We start from the raw sequence: 24,284 nt of genomic DNA on the forward strand, positions 1-24,284 counted from the left end.
CTAGACTACAAGCTCCTTGAGGCTGTGTTTTGAATGTTACATTCCTCTTAATGCCCTTAAGTGTTTTGCATATAATGGATTAAATAGGAAATATTGAAAATGTGAATATCACTTAAGTTTAAAAAAAAATGTGTCTGCTAGGAAACTAAAGATTACAAACGTGGCTTGAATTCTATTTCTATCGCATGGCACTGGCCTACAGTTCACCCTCATGCCACTGCGTAGGGTGCTTGATCAGATAGGAACTAGCTGTTGTGTTTTGGTGGACATTGAGCCATCATCCTGATGAGCAGTTCTCCAGGGACTTCTGGGGACTTACTATCCTCATTCCTGTCCCCAGTTCCCAGAGACCGACCTGTGCTCCTGTTACTAAGGATTTGCAGGCGGAGTGCCACAAGAAGTTTGTGGAAACTCATACATTTACATGACCCTTGTTTTGCTGAAAAGGATGTGGATTTGGTTGGAGCTGGGGGATCTCCAAACCAGATCCTACTTACACCTTCTGCTCCTGCCTGTTTCTTGGCAAGGACTGAGGCCTGCATTGCCACGGGCAGGAAGCAGCTGTCTACCCATCCGCATGCTCGAGGGCCAAACCCCGTACCTGGACCCAGAGGTGCCAAGGAGTGGGGGATGAGATGGCTGTACTTGCTCAAGGGACCCTGCAGAGCCAGGGAACAGCCTGCCCAAACTACTCAGGGTCCTGAGGCTCACATGGCAGGCAGTGGTCCAGTCAGTGCCAGGCTCTGGCTCCATCCTAGTCGTCACACTGTCATCTGTGTCCCCCACCACCCTGAGGTTCAGCATGCCACAGCCTCCCTGCTGGCTTCGGTTTCAAAGGGGAGTGTGGGTGTGTCGGGGGAGAGGCGGGCCTCCTCAATGACTGGGTTCACTGAGGACTGCTCTTCCAGGGTCACTCCAGTGGGGATGCTGGGGAATCATGTAGTTCCCCATGCGCCAGCACAGAGCCCTGACTCTCCGTGTTGGGCTTCATGGACCCACACCCTCAATTGTCATTGCATGTTTCTGCCCTAGGATGCCTCCCAGTCACTGCTCAGGTGACCACAGATTTCAGATACGTGCTGTTAGTGGCTCTTAGCCCAGGCTGCACACTGGAATTACCTAAGGAGCTTTATTTTCTAATACATCAGAAAACTACTGATGCCTGTTCCTTCCCCTCTGAGATGCTCATGTCATTGCTCTGGGGTGCAACTTGGTGATCTGGGTTTTAAAAACTTTTAAGTTCTTCTTGCCAGAGAGGAACTGATGCATTAAATAGACCTCTCTCAAAATGTGTCAGAATTACAGAGTATGGGGGCATGGTGTTGCTTGTTGAAAATGCAGATTTCAGAGCCCTTCCTCAAACCTTTAGAATCAGAATATTTGGAAATGTATTTTTAACAAACAGCTTCAGTGGGTCAAAGAGATACCTGCATTTCCATGTTCATTACAGCATTATTCACAATAGCCAAGATATGGAAACAGCCTAAGTCTCCACTGATGGTTGAATGGATAATGAAAATGTAATAAATGCCTATATTTATATATCTGTCTACAGTGGAATATCATTCAGCCATAAAAAAGAAAGAAATCCTGCCATTTTTAATAGCATGAGTGAACCTGGAGGAAACTGTGCTAAGTGAAATAAGCCAGACACATGAAGACAAATACTGCATGATCTCACTTATGTATGGAATCTAAAAGTCAAACTCGCAAAAGCAGAGAGAGTAGAATGATGGTTTCTAGGGGCTGGGTGATGGTGGGGTGGAGGGCTGGGGAGATGTTGGTCTAAGGGTACAGACTTTCAGTTATAAGATGAATAGCTTCTGGGGGCCCAATGTACAGCATGGGGACTATAGTTAATTACGCTGTATTGCATATCTGAAATTTGCTGAGAAAGTAGACCTTAAGTATTCTCACCACACACACAAGAATATGGTAACTATGTGAGGTGATGGATGTGGTAATTAGTTTGATTGAGGTAATCATTTCACAGTGTACACATAAATCATCACGTTGTAAACCTTAAATATACACGTTTTATTTTGTCAGTTATGCCTCAATAAAGCTTAAAAAAGAAATAAACAAAATAGCATCTATAAGTATTTGCTCCCATCACTCCCCTTTTTATTATTTTGTGCGGAGAGCATATGACAGTGACACAGGCCCGAACTCCCCATGAGTTAGAGTTCACCGTGGGATCAGGGACTGCGTTGCTCTTTTCACCAAGAACCAGTTTTGAGAGCGTGCTGTGTTAGATGCTCCTCCAGCGTGCATATGCCACTTCCCATGGCCTCAGGAACTGGTTTTAATGGACTGCTCTTGATCTGAAATCTCGATATCCATTTTTCTTCTTCTCAGCATCCAGTGATTCAGTTGGAGTGGATCAGTCCCCATCATCTCCAGCAATGTATGAGTCATATTCTGCGAGCCAAGACCTTTTTTTTTTTTTTTAACATCTTTATTGGGATATAATTGCTTTACAATGGTGTGTTAGTTTCTGCTTTATAACAGAGTGAATCAGTCATACATATACATGTGTTCCCATATCTCTTCCCTCTTGCGTCTCCCTCCCTCCCACCCTCCCTACAAGACCTTTTTCAAGAGTTTTTGTTTTTAAAGAAAACTCATTCATTAAGATAGCACAAGTGTCATAGAAAGGCTACCAGCTTCTGTCTTTCCTATGTCTTTCCTGTACCATGCAAATGGCTGAGTGTCATGTCATACAGTTTCCCGTATGTGTGCACACATGCACACGAGAGAGAGAGAGAGAGAGAGAGAGAGCATTTGTAAGACATAATGGAGGTTTTAGACATCATCATTCACCTGTTGCTGGGTCAGGTATATCAGGTCTCTGTTTAATACAGAGAACAAGAACTTTTTCTGATGTGGCTATAGGAATCCTCAACCATCTTTTCCCACCTTCGGGATATTTAACAGCCAGTGTGCCAGGATGCATTAGGCCTCTGCAAGCATCCAGGTGTCTTAAATTGGATGACCATATTCTTTGTCCTCTGCAAAGAAGACTCCTGAGAACGAAAAGGAGTGTTCTTAATAATTTTCCGGGATACCAGGCAGACTGGGATGTGTAGTCGGCAGAGGCCTAGAGACCTAACACAATCTCTGCTGTAAAGATCTTCTAATCTTGGCTTATTAAAAATGGGATCAGAAGCTGCTATAATAAGCAGATTCCTTCCATGGTATTCCTGGCCGGTGACCTCCTGCATCTACTTGAATATCCCCAGGGACAGAAAGCTCAGTATTACATATAGCAGCCTACTCCATTACTGGGAGGTCCTTACTGATTAGAATGCAATAAAAGAATTTTCCAATATGGGGTATAAAACTGGAAACTATGCTAATAATGTATAGTAAAGCAGTAAGCATACACTGTCCGTAGCGATGGGAGAGAGGGTTGCTTAGGGTTTGTGGGGCCAGTGGAGTCACTGACTGCCTCTTGTGTCCTCATTTTCGGGGGGCTCTCCCATCACAGCCCTCCAAGAGCCCTTTTCAGCCTTGCTCCTTCTTCACTAAGGAACCCAGAAAAAGCTGATGAAACTTGAGGGTTCCACCAGGGCAGGCGTGATGGGGGGAGCGTTTCTGGGACCTTGGAGGCCTCCTGATCCCAAATTCAGGAAGTAGCTTTGGCGTCTTGGGTTAGAAGAACAAAGGCAGGGATTGAGGCCCAGGTCTGCCTATTTCACGAGATATTTAAGCTCCCCGCGCCTCAGTTTCTCCACCTTCAGAATGGAGGTACCTCTTCCTCCTTGAGGACGGGGGGTCTTCATTCAGCTCAGTGTGGTCGGTGTTTCCCCTGCCCTCACTCCATGCTGTCATGGTGATGGGTAGCACCATCTTGGTCCCTCTGTTCACTCAGCAAATACAGATGGGACAGTGGTTCAGAAGCTTTGGACGTGCTGCTTTCTGTGTGTGAAATGCTCATCTTGCTCTAGTTAATTCCTTCTCACCCTTCTTCCTCAGGGACGTCTCCGTGGACCCCGCCGTCAACAAAGCTCCCTTCTCCTCATTAGCGCCCTTCTCGCCATGTGCAGTTTTTACTCGTGTGACCATTGGTTGACTGTCTGTCTTTCCTCTAGGCTGTGAGTTTCATGCAGGCAGGGCCCACTTTTATTCTCTGCTCTGTATCCAGGCATTGCACATAGCTTGCTATGCAGTAGTCCCTCAATAAACGTTTGTGGAATGACTAAGGGAATGGTGGGGACACAGACGTGAATGACATAGTGTCTACCCTCAAGGAGATCATATTTGAGAGAATGAGAAGAAAACTGGTGATTACAGTAGGGAATGGGGTAAATTCCTCAATTAGAGTCTCCCCAGACTCCTTTGGAGGCCCCGCTCAGTGGAGCAGCAGAGGAAGGGTACTTTTGGGAGAAAGACTAAGAATTGTCACCCCACATGCATCCGAGTGGCTTGATTTTTTTTTTTTTAATTTTATTTATTTTTGGCTGCATTGGGTCCTCGTTGCTGCATACAGGCTTTCTCTAGTTGCGGCGAGCAGAGGCTTCTCTTGTTGCAGAGCATGGGCTCTAGGTGCACGGGCTTCAGTACTTGTGGCATGCGGGCTCAGTAGTTGTGGCGCACGGGCTTAGTTGCTCTGCGGTATGTGGGATCTTCCAGACCAGGGATCTAACCTGTGTCCCCTGCACGGGTAGGCGGATTCTTAACCACGGCACCACCAGGGAAGTCCTTGATTTTTCAATAGAAAAGCAAACAGAAAAGGAAAAAGAAACAAGGCTTAAAAACAATTTCAACCACCCTGTGTTGATAGCATTCACAACAAAATCTACAAAGGCAACTTAAGGTCATCAACGTGACTGCTGTGGAAGAGATGGTGTCAATCAGACCCGCATTCTTGTGAAGGTGGGTCAGACCAACAACTGCCAGAAGGTTCTTGCATGGGTGGAGCCCAAACAGAGCCCGCTGGTCCGTCCTCCCTCTGTCTTAGACATGTCTGGGGAGAATGGGCAGAGCCATGGCCTTTGGTTCCTTTGTTTTTGGAAGCCATGTTGGCAACTGTTCTTCTTTCATACTGTTTCTTTCCAGCAATAAAGGAAATCGTTTTTTGATGCGCTCCCATCTTCCCTTTGTGGGACTATTGATATCTTTGGAAACCAAGTCTTCTCAGCCTTTACAAATCTATAATCCTGGGTGGAACTAGGACTTCAGAAATCTAAGCCTACATATTGGAAATGGGTATTTTTTTATAAATTTATTTTATTTTTCTTTGTTTTTGTCTGCGTTGGGTCTTTGTTGCTGCGTGCGGGCTTTCTCTAGTTGCGGCGAGCGGGGGCTACTCTTTGTTGCAGTGCTCGGCTGCGTGCGTCTCTAGTTGCGGCGAGCGGGGGCTACTCTTTGTTGCAGTGCTCGGGCTTCTCCTTGTGGTGGCTTCTCTTGTTGCAGAGCACAGGCTCTAGGTGCGCAGGCTCAGTAGTTGTAGTTCGTGGGCTCTAGAGCGCAGCCTCAGTAGTTGTAGCGCACTGGCTTAGTTGCTCCGCGGCATGTGGGATCTTCCCAGATCAGGACTCGAACCCGTGTCCCCTGCATCGGCAGGCGGGTTCTTAACCACTGCGCCACCAGGCAAGCCCCTGGAAATGGGGGTTTTAATCATTTTATTAGCAGTAGTGACATCATGTACAAAATTCATGAGGTAGCTTTCTATGGGGGAAGATATGTCAACTTAATTTAGAAAAAATCTTGCTGGCGTTGACTAGCACATCAAACTAGAGTGTGAAAACGGTTTTGAATAATGTTTCGAGATAAAGAGTTCTAGCCAATTTTTTTCTTCCTTCCAGAAGTCTTTGAGGTATGTTTTTATAGGTGTTTTAAGGGAAGTTTGTCCAAATAGTGCATATCTAAAATAACCAATTTAAGATGTTTTTCCATCCATATTCAAAAAAGAAAGAATATCCTGAAAAGATAAACTTTTATTTATTTATTCATTATTTTATGAGGGTTTTAAAGCAAGGGTTTCTCAAAATATAGTCGTTGAACCGGCTTGTTAGAGATGAAAATTCTCAGGCTCCCACAGAAGCAGAATCTCTGGGACGGGTTCAGCAATCTGTGTTTTAACAGGCCCTGCGGAGAACGGTGATGTGCACTCAAGGTTGAGAACCACTCTTAGGCTGAGGCACAAACGTCCCAAAAGGCTTTTGATGCTAGGAACCTCATCTTGGCATCTGTCATCCTGCCTCGCACAAGAGTGAAAGCTGGCGTTCATGTTGTATAAGACAGGGGCCTTCTTCAGCTCGGTGTCCCCTTCCAGCTCAACCCCGAGTCCATAGTGGACACTCAGCAGATGGGTGCCATGAATGAGGAAATGGAGAACGGAACGGGGAGTTCAGAGGAGTGAACGGAGTGGATGGAGAGGGGAATCTGGTGATCCGGCTGGGGCTGAAATGCACTGCTGGTGGCCTTCCCTGGTGACGCAGTGGTTAAGAATCCGCCTGCCAATGCAGGGGACACGGATTCGAGCCCTGGTTCATGAAGATACCACATGCCGCGGGGCAACTAAGCCCGTGCGCCACAACTACTGAGGCTGTGCTCTAGAGCCCACGTGCCACAACTGCTGAAGCCTGCACGCCTAGAGCCCGTGCTCTGCAACAAGAGAAGCCACCGCAGTGAGAAGCCCGCGCACCGCAACGAAGAGTATAGCCCCCGCTTGCCGCGATTAGAGAAAGCCTGCGCTCAGCAATGAAGACCCAACGCAGCCAAAAATAAATAAATTAATTAAAAAGAAAAAAAAGAGAAATGCGTTGCTGGATTATGACAACAGAGCCCGCAAACCCCGAGAAGGTGCTGGTTCTCCCAACATGGAAACCGAAAACTTGAAAAACCCATACAAAAGCCTGAAGGACATGCACCTCAGTTCTGCTTTCTCCTTGATAAGGATGTCGAAGCTCTTAAAAATAGGGAATAAATCATCCTTCCCACATTTTCTGGCCCCTGCCTTGCTGAAGGGCTAACTGTGTACCGAGTCTGAAGTCTGAAGCAGCCCTGAACGTCAGACACACACTGTTCCTCATTTTAAATGGCCTTGAAAAGAATGTTATTTCCACAGCCCTCTTCTGTTCCCACAGTAGTTGTGAGGCTGAGAGGCGGGCCAGCTTGTGTTACCTGGCGATGCTCACGTCCCCCCACCCGCTAGTGTGTGACCCGTGAAGGTGGAGCTTGTGGTTTTCCAACTGTTGGTCTCCAGTCCGCCTGAGCTCCTGTCACCCTGTGCGGCGTTGTGAGCATCTGATCCCCATGGGGTGACAGGGAGACTGATGCAGGGAGTGGGGCGGCAGCCAGGGCTGTGGTCCAGCCTTTCTTTTTTTTTTTTTTTTTTTTTTTTTTTTTTTTTGTGGCTCTCGGGCTCTAGAGCACAGGCTCAGTAGTTGTGGCGCATGGGCTTAGTTGCTCCACGGCACGTGGGATCTTCCCGGACCAGGGCTCTCACCTGTGAGAGAGTGAGATTGGCAGGCGGATTCTTAATTGGCAGGCGGACTCTCAACCACTGCGCCACCAGGGAAGCCCCAGCCTTTCTGAATTAGTAGTGGTGCAGGGTTTGATGGGGCATCCAGTCATCACTCAGGGCAACCATAGTTATCCATGTTGAGGTTTATGCATTGGCTTGTGATTTTCCCGGCTGTGGGAGCGGAAATTTGTGAGCATGAGGAATGCTGTCTCTTGAAACCTTCTACTTCCTTCAGAAAGAGTAGATTGTCTGTAAGAATTCAATGGTAAATATACAAAATATATATTTTTTCCTCTGAGTAAGGGAAGGAGGGAGAGAGATCAGAAGTGGACAATCTAGTGCCTTCTCTTTGAAGACCTGGATTTCACTCGGCTGTAGACCTTAATAAAAGGTATCTGCTAGTTTCATTCTTAGCCCAGATAGTGTTTGCCAACGCCAACCCATTTGTTATGGTCAGGAGTCAGTTCTACAAAGGGGAAAATACAGTGTGATGCTTTCAGAACCAAGTCGTGCATATCGGTGGCCACACCTAGCATGGGTGGGTAGTGGGTTCTGAAGCCTGGTCAGTGTTCGTGTCAGTGTCATAATTTCAGTTCAGTGGCTGTTCATCGTCTTTAGCCAACTCCCTTGGTGTTGAGGGGCTTTGATGCACTACTTTCTAGGGTGCATGCCGGTCCTTTTTTAAAAGACACCCCTTTGGCCGCAAAATCATTACCGTGCAAGAAGGAAATTTTAGGTTGTTTCTAGGTGTGACTGTAGGGTGCCACTGACACACTGAGAGCCTGTGACCAAGTCATTACTGCAGCTTGGCCTTGAGGTTTAGACTTGGAGACCCAGTGCCCTGTGTCTAGACCATTACCTTTTAGAGGAAATGGTTATGTGTTTTTAAAGTGGTTACAAGCCAAGGGCACACTCTTGTTATTTATTTTCTTTCTTTCTTTTCTTTTTTTTCTTTTTTTTTTTTTTGCGGTATGCGGGCCTCTCACCGCTGTGGCCTCCCCCGTTGCGGAGCACAGGCTCCGGACGCGCAGGCTCAGCGGCCATGGCTCACGGGCCCAGCCGCTCCGCGGCATGTGGGATCTTCCCGGACCGGGGCACGAACCCGTGTCCGCAGCATCGGCAGGCGGACTCTCAACCACTGCGCCACCAGGGAAGCCTATTTTCTTTTTTTATCGTGGTCAAGGGCACATTTTTAAAAAACTCTCAATCATGTCTCGGACTTTAGCTACAGTTACCGGAAGACAAAGTAGGTTCTGCTCAGTAGGTTCTCCAGTGAGCTCCCTGATTCCTGAGAAAGTCATAGCCCACTTTGTGCATCAGTTAAAGATGAGGATGGGAGGGGGAGGGGAAGGTGGGGACTCATATAAGGTGTCTATGGCTAAATGGGGAGAGATTCTGGAAACTAAAGGAGAAATTCGAATTAACTAAGGGGTAAGATCAAACATCCCAGAGAGGCAAGAATCACATGTATGTAATACAAGTTTCTTGGAGATAGCAACTGCTATTGAAAGGAGAGATATTTGTATTTGTATTTGAGATTTGAGATTTGAAATATATACTGCTGGATTCCACTTGCAGGCTCTCAGAATTTTTCTTCCTTTTTTTTTTTTTTTTTTTTTTTTTTACTGTAGTAAATGCACATAAAATAAGATTTTATCATTATAGCCATTTCTAAGTGTACATTTCTGTGGTTTAAGTACATTTGCAATGTTTACAACTATCATCACTTTCAATTTCTTTTTCATTAGCACAAACAAATCCTTTTTTTCCCCGGTTTTGTAAATAAAGTTTTATTGGTACACAGCCATGCCCATTTATTTATGTGCTGTCTCCACTGGCTTTGCACTATAGCAGGCGTCCCCAAGCCCCGGGCCGCTGACCGAACCATCAGCGGCCTGTTAAGAACCAGGCCGCACAGCAGGAGGTGGGCAGTGGGTGGCGGGCGAGCAAGCGAGCGAAGCTTCGTCTGGCTCTGCATTGCTCTCCATCGCTCACATTACCACCTGAACCGTCCCCCGCATCACTCACATGACTGCCTGAACCAGACCTCCCCACCCCCAGTCCGTGGAAAAATTGTCTTCCAAGAAACCCATCCCTGGTGCCCAAAAGGCTGGGGACCACTGCACTATAGTATCAGACTTGAGTAGTTGTAACAGAGACCCTGTGGCCTGCTGGCCTAAGATATTGACTATTCAGCTCTTTATAGAAAAACAAACAAATTCTATACACACTAAACAATATCTTTCCATCCCCACCTCCTCCAGGTCCTGGCAATCCCCCTTCTACTTCTGTCTCTATGAATCTGATTGTTCTAGGTGCCTCATATAAGTGGAATCATACAGTATTTGTCTTTTTGTGTTTGGCTTATTTCACTTAGCAGATGTCCTCAAGGTTCATCTGTGTTGTAGTATGTGCCAGAATTTCCTTCCTTTTTAAGGCTGAATAATATTCCACTGTATGTACAGACCCCATTTCGTTTTTCCATTCATCCGTCAGTGGACATTTGGGTGCTTCCACCTTTGTCTGCTGTGAACTTGAGTGTATAGGTGGCTGTTTGAGTCCCAGCTTTCAATTCCATTTTTCCCTTTAATATACTCTAAGAACTGGCAAAATTTGAAAAGTAGGGCAAAGATGGCCATAAATTTAGTCCTTGGTGACGGTAGGCGGCAACTGGTGACCTGACAGTGCCACAGAAGTTTTCTCATCCTGTGAACCTAATTAAATTAACAGCCCAGTTGGCCAAACTCACATGCACTTAAACCAGACAATTTCTGAAAAAGCTCATTAGGTGCAATCTTGGGAGCTTCACCAGCTGATGGAATGTTTTACCCTGGGTTTTTCAATAACTAGACAGGAAAGGTCTTTCCAACTTTAGATCTCAAATGGAAGATTTTTGTCTTGTTTGCCAAGGCAGCGGTTTTCATGCCATTGGTTAAAATATGCAGAAGTCAACCTTTAAAATTTTATGATGCAGTGGCCTAAGAAAGATTTCAGTGTCATTAAACCTCGACTCTCAGGAAGCACACAGGTTTTAGGGAAAATTTTCTGTCTTAATGTTACTATTGCTTTCCATCATTTCAGTTTCTTATTTCAGTTCTAAAAAAATTTAGACCTTAGAGGAACACATTGAACTCTTCTGTATTTTTAAGTTGTGCAGAATGAGATGTGCATGGTCGATGAAATCCAGGATGTAAGACAGATGACCCTCCTGTGACAGCTGGGGACACTATAACCTGCAGAAGTTCATACAACTCACACTCAACATGAATCCTCAGAGGGGAAGAGAGTAGGCAGTTGACTTATAACTTAGGTCCCAGATTCCTCTTTGAGGAATGTAACAAACCAAGAAGAATCCAGACCCTCCGTATCTATTTGTAGTAGTCAATTTCTCCTCCACCCTCTCCAGAAAGCCAGCTGTTGTACTTAATTTGTCTGTATAACAGCAGACGCATGGTTTATAATAAACTTGTTCTTAGTGTACGCTAAGGAGGAGCCTTATTATTTTCCAGGGCTTCTCTGTATCTATAGTCATTTTGAAATTTCTACCTAATTTGAAAATGGGCAGAGACACATTGCTGGGAATGTAGTTGGTTAACAAATATTGACAGACGTCCAGCATCTGTGATTAATTAGCAGGGTGTTCGTTTGTCTTTGTGTCCTTTGTTGTGTGTGTGTGTGTGTGTGTGTGTGTGTGTGTGTGTGTGTGTGTGTGTGTGTGTGTACGTACATACATATATATATATTCATGTCCCATTTATGCATTTATATTTATATTATTTTGTATCATGCCCCCTCAGGACTTGGGCTTCCCTTTGTTGCCTCAGATTCCTAGTCCTGAACCTAATCTAAATTCTCAACCTCTTCACATAACACTCCTGACATCTCCCATCTCAGCTGAACCTGTTTTTCTTAGAGCTGTAATTTCCCTCACTTCTCTGTATGGAGGTGGCTTGTTTCTCCATAGCCCAGGGATCACTGGACACTCTGGCCCTCCATTGCCTCTTCCATCCTGTGCAAAACCTTTTCTCCTGAGGCCCCTGCCACCTCACTAAATCCCCATTCTGTCTACTCTCCCTGCTGGTGTCATCTACCGACCTCCAGGCCCCTCTGGCCATCAGCTTCCAGTCTGTGCACTTGAATGTGCTAGCCGGCCCCTGTGCGTCCCCCATCCTTGTCCTCCTGACTGCAGTGATGTTCAACCCCGCTGCACTTCAGCAGGGGTCCCTCGGATCCTACCCTCACAGGGAAGGATTTAAACTCCGAAGTCCCACTCAGTGAGGGTTCACATCCTTCCAGCTTTCTGTTTCTTTCACTGCACCCAGTCTCCAAACCCATTCTCCAGTCTTTTCTCCATATGCTTATTTATTTAACAAATGTTGATCGAGACACTTTGCTAGCTCCTGGGAATTTAATGATGAGTAAAAATGGATATGCACCCTGTGTTCACAGAATATGCAGTCCAGTAGAGGAGAGAGGAATTAATCAAACGATTACACGAAGAAATGTAAAATTGCTCCTGTGCTAAGTGCCACAAGGTAACGGACTGTGCTCCTGGGGGACTTTCCTATATTATGTGGGCAGGGAAGTGATGGTGGAGTTGAGATCTGAAGGATAGATAGTCTATGAGGGGAAGTAAGTCTTCCAGGAGGAAAGAAGTGCTTGTGCAAAGGCCCTGTGGTTGGCTGGTTGGGGGGTATGCACACGGTAAATAAGAACTGAAATTTCCATTAATTGGCGTCTAGAGAGGGAGAAAGTGTGAGATAAAGCTGGAGAGGAGGAAAAAGGCAAGAGTTTTCAGGGTCTTCTAAGCTGTGTCAGGGTTGTTTTTTTTCGTACCAAAAGCCACGGAAATCATTTGCAGCAATTGAGGGGGGGGCTCTCGCCATTTTATATCACGTGTCCTGAAAATCCAGTCCATTCTACACTGAGTATGGCTTTATAGTATTGCATTTTTGGAAACACCAGATTTGAATGCCCACAGAAATCACAGGCATTTTTTTTGTAACCATATTCTTTTATTACTTTAAAAATTATAATGATTGAAAAACTCCAATCAGTATATTCATCCAATGAAATTCTTTTTTTTTTTTTTTTTTAACATTATTGGAGTATAATTGCTCCACAGTGGTGTGTTAGCTTCTGCTCCACAACAAAGTGAATCAGCTGTACATACACACACGTTCTCACAGACATTTTTACTAGGCTTCCTTACATTTGAATGAAGCACTGTTTTACTCTTATCTGGAAGTCCCATGTATTTTATTTTAATGCTATAATTCTAAATGCCGACCGCGGAAAGCTCCTTTTTCTCCTTTCTTTCATCTTGAATACATCTGCACTTCATCTATTGTTTGGAGTCTTGGTTTCCAGTGAATCCACTTACTGCATTTTTGTGTAAGCACTTAACGTAAGTCACATGTAATGCACCAGAATGTTAGGTTGGAAACTTAGGGGACATTTGGCTGTTTAAATGGCGCTGTCAAAATATTGGTTTTATACTTTACAAATCTTTTGTTATTTAGGGTAACAAAAATACCTTTTTTGGTAGCAAGATTATGTCTTCTATTGAGAACAGCTCAGGGATGAGAAAAACATACTGCTAATCTTGCCATATAGTGAAGAAAAAGAAATCCTTTCCCTTTTCCCTTGAGAAAAGATTGAGACTCATTGTGAGCTTCTCGGGGTAAAACTGGCAGAAACATAGGGTTTTTAGAGAATCACCGAGGTAGGAGGAGAGGGGGCTGTGTCAGACCACCACTCAGTGCCCTGTAGCGATGGCAGAGTTGAGGCACAGACTCAGGAGGCAGCAGCTGGTGGGTCTGGGTTTTTAGTTTTGTGAGATGAAAAGCTACAGGGGCAACTGACTGTGCTCCTGGAAGCGCAGACTCTGAATCCGAGTGTCCATGGAGTCCACGCTTGTGATTTTATGAAAGAAGCAAGCCTCTCTGACACAGATCAGTGACACACGCTCTTGCCATCATGCTGAAGTATAATTATGCAGAAATGGCATACAGTTGGCATAAAAGAGCTCTGCCTTTTCAAGCCAAACATTTTTCATCTTTCACTGTCTACAGTAACCTGTCAGGGTCCCCACTGGATAAGCATCTGTTCTAATCCCACCATTTCACAGATTGGGAGACTGAGTCCCAGAGACATTATGTGATGTGCTCAAGAGCATGCTGCTTATCGGGGCAGAGTTGAGATTCAAACCCAGACGGGCCTCCCTACTGGAGTCCTGCGTTCTCCCCGTCACGTGCCAGCCACCCGATGCACCTGGTGTCTGCCCTTCCCTGGACCAGCCAGGTGGACCTGGAGCATCAGGAACTCTCCCTTCCTCCTCCTTTGTTTTCCATTCTCCTCTTCCTCTTCCACTGTGGGAGTTTGCAAGTGGCGGTGGTGTTATTTCTAGGCCCCCTCCTTCCTTGGACTTCGCAGAAGTGTCTATTTATATGTGTAGCATTTATAAAATTCACGAGGACTCCTGAGTAATTTACACTTCTGGACTCCATGCTAGTTGAGGGCAAAGATCAGGCCTGACTTAGCTATTTCAGTTTTCTATTTCCCTCTCTCCCCCTCTGGACCTCAAGCAGAGGAGTTCAATAAAGGTTGATTGTAGAGTTGTTAAATTTGCCAGACCAAACATCATAATTTGGATGCTGGGATGATGTTATCTCTCATAAACAAACCGTCCCCAGATTGTTTGGCCTTGGGAGTCCTCATGTCTTTTTTTTTATGTGGTGAATTTTATTGTGTATAAATCATACCTCAGTAAAAGAAAGTAATGTGCCTTTGGGATCCTATATCAAAAATTGTTCATTTTCTGTGGGGTCGCTGCTGCCAGTAGCTGGCTAGGCCCTGATCAAACATGCAGAATCATTAAGTAGGGTCATTTGTTCTGCGGTGAGCTGAGTAGAATGTGTAAAACCCGCTCAGGAGAGAATGAGTTCATCCCCCTCTCTGTATTTTTTAGAGTACTCCTAGCACGCTTCTCAAAGTGTGCAGGCCTCATACATATGTTCTAATGGGCTACTTGTTAAGGTGACATTTGTAAATTAATCTCTGACTTGAGCTAAGTGGTTTTTCTCTAATGGGTTTAAATTCAGTGACTCCCCATTCTTGGCCACACATCAGATTCACTGGAGGAGCTTGTTAAAAATAGAGATATGCGGCCTCCCCCTCACCCCAGTTCTCAATTATCTGGTCCCCCGGTGAGGTGAGGGCTTTTAAGGAGAGCTCCTCAGGTGATAGGATTATGAGTGGCAGCAACCTTTGTGACCCTCTGCTCCAAGTCCATGTCTGAAGGCCCATGTAGCCCTGTGTGTGGGTTTGAAAGCATTTGGGCCTAAACCCGAAAGCTTGAAACCAGGTTCTAGAGCAGGCAGCATCTCTGAAGAGCCAGCTTTCCAGATTCATTCACCTCCAGACCGCATCGATGGAGCCGTCTTTTCCTTGGGGAGCTTCAGTGACCTGAGGGAGGATATTCTGTGCTTCGCTGTACTGTTGTGCGTTTTTCTGAACTTTCCAAGACATTTGGAAGGTTTTCGGGGTCTGCTCGAATTTCCGTCGTGAAGATGGCTGTGTCTTTCTCCTCTCTGCTCACCAAGTATCATCAGACTTTTGTTTTTATATAATTTTCCTGCTTTTTAAAATTTTTATTATTTATTTATTTTTTTGGCCGCCCAGCATGTGGGTCTTAGTTTCCCTGACCAGGGATGGAACCTGCGCCCCCTGAATTGGAAGCATAGAGTCTTCCCACTGGACTGCTAGGGAAATCCCATATCATCAGACTTCTTGTGTCAGGTGTTGAGGACAGGCATTCTTTTAGTATACTGTGTGTGTGTGTGTGTGTGTGTGTGTGTGTGTGTGTGTGTGTGTGTGTGTGTGTGTGTGTGTGTGTGTGTGTCTGTCTGTCTATGTACCTAGCATTCTTCTGTACAAACACATGTCATGTTAGATCTTAGAGTTTTGAAAATAGATGGCTCACGGGCACCATTGTTCCAGTGACATTTATCAAACTGCTTTTGTTTTTAGGAATCTGGCACTTTATAAATATCACTTAGGACTCAGTACCGCCACACAGCACACGGGTGTTTGCAGTAAACCTAAGAATGTGGCAGTTAGCACTACGCAGGGTAGCCAAGGTGATGTGGTGAACCCAGACTATGAAGAGTTAGGAAGGCTGGCCGGGCTCTATGACAGGCACAAGGTGTGCTGAGAGGGACTGCTGACCTCATCCCTTGTGTCAGACTGTGTCCACACACTCTCGTTTGCGACAGTACTTCGTAAAGTGCTTGGTCATTGTTAGGGGTGTTCTGCGACTCAGCTGCTAGATGGCGAGTGTTTCCCGGTCTCTTTTCTTGGTCTCATCTCACCATGTCCCTTGGGCTGCATTGCCCCTGGGCCCTGGGACTGTAGTCACTCATGGAAGGATTCCCAGTGGCCCTCCCCCCTAATGAAGGGATATTAGAGTAGCCATAACACGTCGGAAGAAGGGGCACTTTGAGAAGGAATTGGCTGTTGAGACAAGAACCTCTGTTGTTCCCGCCCTTCCCTAGCTCCTCCATTTATGTATGTCCCATCTAGCCCATATCTTACTATATATTGACTCTACCTGTACCCTACAATTGAGCACTAATTGCATAATAGCACAGGACTCATCTATGTAAGGGTTATTGCAGAAAAAGAGCATATTTTATGACTCCAAGTGGATTTCTTCCTTTTGTTTTTCCTAGGGCCTTGTGCATAGCAAATGTGAAATACTTAGGTGATTATTTGGGGATGCCCTGTAATGTAACCATTACCACTTAGGCTAAAATCTCATCATTTTGTATAGTTGGACTGAAGTTTTTCATTTTTAGAGTAGGGTTCTCAGACAGTGGGGTGTTTGCCAGAGCGATAGAGATGAGAGATGCAAGATGAGAGAGAACTAGCCCTTTGCTAGGGCCCTGTAGATTCATCTCTGTTGGATTCCTGTTTTCATGGCCAGATCCAAAGGATTGATTCGTTATCTGCAGCACCCGGATCCGGGTTGACAGTGTAATCAAGCCTGACATGATAAAGGGCCATTTAGCAAGTTTAAAAATCATGCAGGCATGGTGGCCTCGATACTGAGAAGCAGATCCTCCCCCGCCCCATTGATCATTTCGTGCCTGGAGGCAGGTGGCTGGGGGATGAGGACGGGACAGTTCGGATACCCTGTACCCCATTGAGAGTCTTCCAGCTGAACATGTGGACCCAAGAATAGGTCCACTCCTCAGAACCTTCAGCTCCTGGGAACTGTGGAGTCATCTTCCTCCTGGGTTTTTCTCCCTCCCTTATCCTGTCAGAGCGATGCTGCTATTTGTTTGACTTTGCATCTGAAGAGAGCAAGAGGACGCCCCTCCTGTCACTGGCTGATTCACTTAAAGCTGCACATTACTCCCCATCACAGAGGCAGCTGGGACACATTAGTGTCAGCTACTTTGTCCCCTCCGATGCTGGGAAATCATCATCATTGCAGGAGAGCTTAGATTTTTGAGCCCATTTCGGAATGATGCAGATACGGTGTGCAAGAACTTTTTCCCTTTCTTTTCCCTTTCTCTCCTCCCCTTTCCCCCATCCTCTCTCCTCATCTTCTCTCTAGCTTTAATGGCCTAAGCCTGCACAGCCCGCTCTGAGAGAAGCTCTGCACTCACGGATGAACATACACACACACAGAGCCAAACTGACAAGAGATTAGTCTTGCATCAGCTGTTTATGAATGAAGAAGAGGTCCTTCCCCTCTGATCTGGCCACACCCCTTCTCTTTGCAGCATATTGAGAATGAGGTCAGGGCCCGCATCTAACTGCTTATGTCTCAGAAATAGCACGGATCAAAATTAATCTTAAGCTCCTTGATTTGCTGCCTCATTCAGATAATAGAGGGAAAAGCAGAGGCTTCTTGACGTTTTTGTTTGTTTTTGTGTAGAACTTTGCAAGAAATGAATGAATGAATGAATGAATGAGTGCATGTGTGAGGAGAGAGACTGAGGTGAGCCTGCCAGGGGGATTAGCCCTGGGCCAAGGGTAATTACTGACAGACTGCAGGAGTTTCCTTGGATTCAGCTGGAGCCCGTTTCAGTTTTTAAAACAAAATGGAAGAATAAAATCAGCCCCAGTGGTGTATTGTTTTAATAGTTCCTTTCATAAGGGGAATTCATCAGATGCTATGAAGCCACATATTCCTTTTATAATATCCAGTTGTTTCAACTGTCAGTTGTCTGCTTTGTAGCCCACCATCCATGGAATGGATGTAGCTCCATGGAATCTTGTAAATGTTTTAAGTGGATAGGTATGCAGAGTTCATTTTCTATCAGCCAGTTTGGCTCACGTGCATGTGAACACACACACACACACACACACACACACACACACACACGCACGACTCCATCATGCCTAATCGTCACATAAATCGGGATTCACCTCTATCCACCAGCCAATGCCACAGGGATGTCAATTTGAAGATATGCCGAAGAGGCTGACACTTCTCACACCCTTCACCCTGCAGTCCCTTTAGGATATTAGCACACCTACTAGATATTTATTGCCCCCCTGGCATTACGTGTGATGGTGGCGTTTATTTTTTGTTCTCAAGCTTCACTGTTGGCTCTTGGCGTCCTTTATATTTTTGTACATCCTTTTAGTTGCACTCCTGGCCTCCTCTGTGAAGGAGTAAATAAAGAAATTAGAGTGTGGAGTGAGGACAGAAGTGTCAGCATCAGCCTCATCTGCTGCATATTCGTTTGATGGACTTTACTGTGACAGGTGTCCTTTGAAGGAGATGCCAAAACTGTCTTTTGTATCAGTGGTGATTAATTTTGAGTGAAGAGTGTGAAGAAGGAGGTTGGCCAATCGTATTTACCTAATTTGGCTTTTCCTGCGCCTCAACTGTCTCCAGAATACCTGAGAAGCAGCAAACCACATGCACACACACACATTCATGCAATGAATATAAATATGCGTATACATACGCATATGTGGACCTTTGTACAGACACCGACTTTGTGCTTTTTTTTTTTTTTTTGCGGTACACGGGCCTCTCACTGTTGTGGCCTCTCCCCTTGCGGAGCACAGGCTCCGGACACGCAGGCTCAGCAGCCATGGCTCACGGGCCCAGCCGCTCCGCGACATGTGGGATCTTCCCAGACCGGGGCACGAACCCGTGTCCCCTGCATCGGCAGGCGGACTCTCAACCACTGCGCCACCAGGGAAGCCCTGTGCTTTTTGATTAATATGTCTTGTACAGAAACTGAAAGTAAGCTAGTAAATTAGTGTTTGTTTAGGGTCGGTGGTAGGAACAGGTATTAACTGTTAATGGGCAGGAGGGATTTTTCCGCGGTGATGAAAGTGTTCTGAAAGTAGATTTACACTGCTGGTTGCACAACTTGATAAATTTACTCAAAGTCATTGATTGAATTGTACGCTTCAAATGGGTGAATTTATGGTATGTAAATGATACCTCAGCAAAGCTGTTAAAAATTGATGTCCCTGTCTCTGAGTTCCTTTGGGGCCTAGGTTACATATAGTATGAAAAATTGTATCACTGCAATTTTTTTACCTGCTTTTTTCCCACTGAAGTGTATTGACTTCAGCTGCAGAGAAGCTGGACCCTGAGGTAACAGGGCCAGATGAAACCCCAGTGCCCAGGGACACAAAAGTCTGCCCTGCGCCCTGTTGGCCAGCAGTGAGATTGCTGTCCACTGCAAGGTGAGGAGCCGTGCGCAGGGTAGTATGTGGGCGCAGCAAGGGGGCGACACTGCCAAGCAGGCCCCTGAAAGCACCATGTTCCGAGCTGCAGCTGCATGTGTCCAAAAAATAAATAAGTAAACTTCCCAGCATTCAGCTCTTAAGTGATGGTGCTTTTCTCTTCTTTTGCAGGTGGTGTTAGTCTTTGCTCTCAGCATTGGTGCACTTGTAATATACTTCATAGATTCGTCAAAGTGAGTATTCAAATACGTTGTCTTGCCCTCTTTTCTAAAACCATCACGAGCCTTTACATTGATCCGTTGACTTCCTTTAACACCAACCTTTGCCAGAGCCTCCTGAGTGTGGAAGGCTTTTGGAGGAAGGCAGGGCTGTCTGCGGATTTTCTGAATGGGAAAGCAAGCTCTCACGAGGAAGACTTACTTTGATTATGCTGGCCTAGGAGGGTGGGAGAGGAATCTGAGGTCATCACACCTTTTCCCTGGGTATCACTGGTTTTCAAATAGCTGTTTCCTGGTGCGGTATTTGCACTGAAGGTGTCAAGAGGTCAAAAGGGCTCTGATGTGAATTTGCAGCCTCTGAGAGAGTCACGGTGTCCAGTCGGTGAGGGTCTGAGCCATTCTTGCCGTGGTGGTAGGATCCTTTTCTTGTGAGGATTTCCAAAGCTTTACTCTTACTGGAGGTCAGCATAGAAAGCCTGATGCTATCCTTTGTGCCTGCCAACTGAATGTTCAGCTGAAGCATCACTGGCTGGTGCTTCCTGACTTGTGAAGGTAAGGAGATGGGATGGAGGAGTTTGTGATGACTCCCAGAGGTGGAGGCCCATGGCCATCTGAGATTTCCTATAGTGGACACTCGTGCAGACCCCTGGGGCGCCGGCTGAGTGAACTGGTGCTCTGGGGTGAGCCTGGGGTGGGGTCTGTCTGAGCCATGGACAGAAAAGGCTTTGAAGGAGGCAGAAGGGGGCACTGAGCAGAGCTGCTAGGTGGCAGCCGGTTCTGCCCTGGTTCCTGCACGTGTCACCCCCTCGGTACATCATTTGTTCCAAATGTTCTGTCACAAGCTTGAAGTTGACAGCATTTGGGAAACGGGAGCTGAGCTGGTCTGACTCCTTTCTGTGGGGACATGCACCTGACACCTGGACGGTGGCCTTGAGCTCTGTTGCCTACATCATCCACTGTAGGAGTGTTTTTGATTCCCTGAACTCTCACCCTGGTACACCTGGATGCTGGAGTTTGATCTGAGGAAACCTGCTTGGTATCCCTGTTGGCTCAGAGCCTGGTGTGCCTGAATTTTGAGCTCAGTGTTCTCTTTCCGTGGCTCTTTTTCTGTAGTAATTTCATGCATGCCTAAACTCTGAATTTCTCAAGAGTTACTGGTCACCTGCCAAAGGATTTTGTGCATTTGGGTGTTGAGCCAAAATCATGCCAAGGAAAATAAAGAAAACATCACCTGTCTCTGGGAACCAGCCACATCTAGAATATCAGCGGTCCTTCAGCCCATCCCCATGCACAAGGCTGGGCTGCCCTTGCCCGTCTCAGGTGGAGGGGCCTTGAAAAGTCCTCCAGGAGTTGAGATTCCACGCACTCTTCCATCAGCTCTTCCTGGCCGAGAAAGAGAAGAGTTTTTTAAGTTTGGAAAACTCCAATTGGTATGTCATTGAAGGTAAGCCCCATTTAAATATCTCCTCTTAATAATTCTCGATCACATTTGAATTGAACCAAAGATCTTTTAAAGCTCCTGGTCTTACCTCTCCATTTTCTCCCCAGGGGTGAGGAGTATTCTCACAAGTCATGGGGTGTGTACCCTGCCAACTTCTGTGCCAGGGCTCAGAAAGTACTTTCCGGCACGTAGTCTGTGAGCCCCAGCAGGCACACCCTTATGTGGAGGTGAGTGTGGTGATCGACCAGAAGGACAGATGCCTTGGCGCCTTCTTTCCTTGTCTCTTCCTTTTTGCTCCTCTATATTTCTCAGAAATAAAATGCTCTTGTAAGATGGATTTGAATTGTGTCCTTTTTTATAGTCTCTACTATGGGGCGGTCTTTTGCTCTGTAGTTCTTGGTGTTTTCAGCTCCACATGAAAGGAGGGAAAGGAATAGAATCTCCCAAGGCAAGACCCCTCATCCCTGGATGCCCTGCACCACTTCAGTGTCCTTTGGATTTAGTTATGATTCTGCTGAGCCTGGGAAAGCCAGTACTGGGAACCCTCTCTGGTTCTGGTTTCTTTTATGGACTTGCAAAGAGTCTATTCTAAGGATGGACCTTTGGTCCTGTGCTCAGCTTTTCCCAGCAAAAAATGCCAAGAATCTTAGAACCAAGACTGTCCTCACTCTCCCTGGGGACCATTTCAGCCTCATCCTAACCTCAGTCTTTCTTCTCTGTCACTAAACTGAGTGGTTTGGCATAGTGAGCCTTTTTGTTTATAAGAAGATCTTATGTTTATTTGTGTAGCCCTTTCTACTTTTCATTGGAATTACTACATTGGGTTCTGAGGTCAAACCCCAGGAGTTTGTCCTAAGGGGGAACTCATCAGCATAGTCAATACCAAGGGTCTACTATCTTCCTGGGGAAAGCCAGTAAGGATGCTCACTGTGTAAGTAAGGGGATGAATTAAAGTAGAATCTAAAAGTTACCTCCACGATAAGCCATAGATTCATTCCCAGGAATGAAAAAAGAGCCCATTAGATAAATTATAATCAAGCATAGTAAACAAGAAGTTCTATCCACATATAAGATGCAAATGAAAAGCGGGTAAGAAAGCAGAATGTAAATTCTTAAAATTCATCCCTCCCTTTCATTCAAAACTCTCACCGGTTTTACACACTCGTGGTTTGGCTGGCCATCTGGGCATCTTGGAAAGAGAGCTTCAAACGTCTCTTGGAAGTTACGCTAAATCATCACCCTGGAAAAAAGTACCTAGTGTTCTTCAGATGAATTTTAGTTAGTATTTATACTCTTCAAATAAATAAATCAAAAGACAGTGCCTAGGCTTTCCCTTGTGTGAACCTAACTGGGCAGACATGGTCCGTGAAATGGCTTGTCTCGGTGAGTTTTAACCAAAATGGTGGAGAATGCCCCAGCAGCACAAGTTCAAGATGTGAGGCTGTCTGACCTAGCCCTTTAAATAGTGTAAGGAACGCACATTAATATAGAAAACAGGCTCTGTTGGTCGGCTCTGCTAACTCACTGTCAGGGCAGGCCAATGCAGGTTGCATAAGTGGACAGGCAGTTCAGATAAATGTCATAGTTGGTGGGTTTATGATTTTCTTAACCTTTCCAAGCTTATTTCACCATCGAGAGGCAGCAGGTAAGTCATTTCCAAAGACGACTTCTCCCAAACTTCTTTCCTTTTCCATTGTTAAGTCAGGATGGATCCCTGAGTAGGTCTTTTACGTTCAAGGGTTTGGGAGGCCCTTCTTTGGGTGTAATTTTCTTAGAGTGGTCGCCACAGAAGAAATCACTTGTGCAGCCTCAAGTGATTACTATCTGTCCGAGACAGATTGTGCTCAGAGCTCCTAGATTGGAAAGCCAAAGAGAATTACATGAAACTATGTTAACATTATGCTTCATCATCCCAGCAGTAGACTATCTAGAAACACCCGAGCAGAGGGAGATGTTCCACCCAGTCTTTGGATGGACACAGATGTCAGTTCCTTAACAGACACAGAGAAGCATTAAGCCCACCACACACAGTAGTTCCATCCCCCCAAAGACATTGAATGGCCACATGAGGCAGATACTATCCCAAAAAACTCCAGTTCTTTTTCCTTCTTTTTTTCCTTCCAGTTTTACTGAGATATGATTGACATACAGCACTGTATAAGTTAAGGTGTACAGCATAATGATTTGACTTACGTACATCATGAAATGATGACCCCAGTAAGTTTAGTGAACACCCAGCATCTCACATAGTTACAAAATTTTAAAGAAAAAACATTTTTTTTTCCTTATGACGAACACTCCTAGGATTTACTCTTAACTTGCATTCTTTTTAAAGGTGCCCAATTTAAGGCACTCCAACTTCTAATTTTGACGTCTCTCGATACCTACGCGCCCCCCCCCCCCCTTTACTTCCACACACTCTGATCTAATGTGAAGCAAAGATTTTTAAAAAATTGTACGACGACGTCAGAAGTGCCCCGAGACGCCCCGTGGGTGATGCTGTCACTGTTGCTGGTCCCATCCCTGTCTATTTCCTCCCTTTGACATAGGTTCAGTAATTCTTCTCTAACAGATAAAGAAAAAAAAGAAAAAAGACCCAAAGATGTCAGTGTGAGGGCAGGATTCTTGGACTGCATAATGCATCGGTTCCTGCTGCTTCTAGAATTTTCAAGGGAAGAACGTTGGAAGAGGTAGAGGCTCAGGGCCCTGGGTATTTGCATTTTTTCCAGGGGTATTCTTGGAAAGGATGACTCGCCTGTGTGAAGATATTTATCCCTTTGATTCATGTTTAAACGCCACTGCTTCTTATGCTGCAGTTCAGTGCATTATGAATATTTAACGTTGCACACACTGAAAAGGAAGGTCAAGTCCTGCTCACTGGTGACTTCATTGCTGGCTTGTGTCTCTAAAAGGCATGCTACCTGCTGTGAGCAGAGTAAAGCTGAAAGGTTATACATTGTTAAATTTTTCCTTAATGGCTTTATCTGCTCCAAAATGGCTGGTACACAGTGGGGGCACCTGCTGACTTCACCGGTCTTTGCTCTCTGCTTCTGGTATCAGCAGTGCTGTTTTGGGGGGTATGGACATTAGGAAGGGGAAGGGAAAAGCAGCACAAATTTTAGAGAGCATCCAAAATTTGGACCAGATTCCAGGCTGACAGTGGTGTTGGCGATGTGAAAGGGGCCTTCCCCACTAGTCCTTAGAATTTTACATTTGTACTCAGTGATTCATTCATTTTATATCCATTCATTCATTCATTCATTCATATTTGAGACAGTTTCAGTGTGATCATGCTGAATATTTTCCACTCGGTCAAATTGCTTGAGGTTGGCTATGGTTAAAGAAAACTGCCTTTAAGATTGCAGTAGGGGCTTCCCTGCTGGCGCAGTGGTTGAGAGTCCGCCTGACGATGCAAGGGACACGGGGT

General features: G+C 45.6%; 1 protein-coding gene across 1 annotated transcript in view; it reads left to right on the forward strand.

Moving 5' to 3' along the window:
• Positions 1-24,284, forward strand: part of LOC103072349 (calcium-activated potassium channel subunit alpha-1) — a 545,963-nt gene that overhangs the window by 146,821 nt on the left and 374,858 nt on the right. The window contains exon 3 of the mRNA XM_007467587.1: positions 19,370-19,431. Coding sequence (XP_007467649.1) covers positions 19,370-19,431 — 62 coding nt within the window. The remainder of the gene's footprint in view (positions 1-19,369; positions 19,432-24,284) is intronic.

Source organism: Lipotes vexillifer, unplaced genomic scaffold (genome assembly GCF_000442215.2).
Source record: "Lipotes vexillifer unplaced genomic scaffold, Lipotes_vexillifer_v1.1 scaffold1662, whole genome shotgun sequence".
Classification (NCBI taxonomy): domain Eukaryota; kingdom Metazoa; phylum Chordata; class Mammalia; order Artiodactyla; family Lipotidae; genus Lipotes; species Lipotes vexillifer.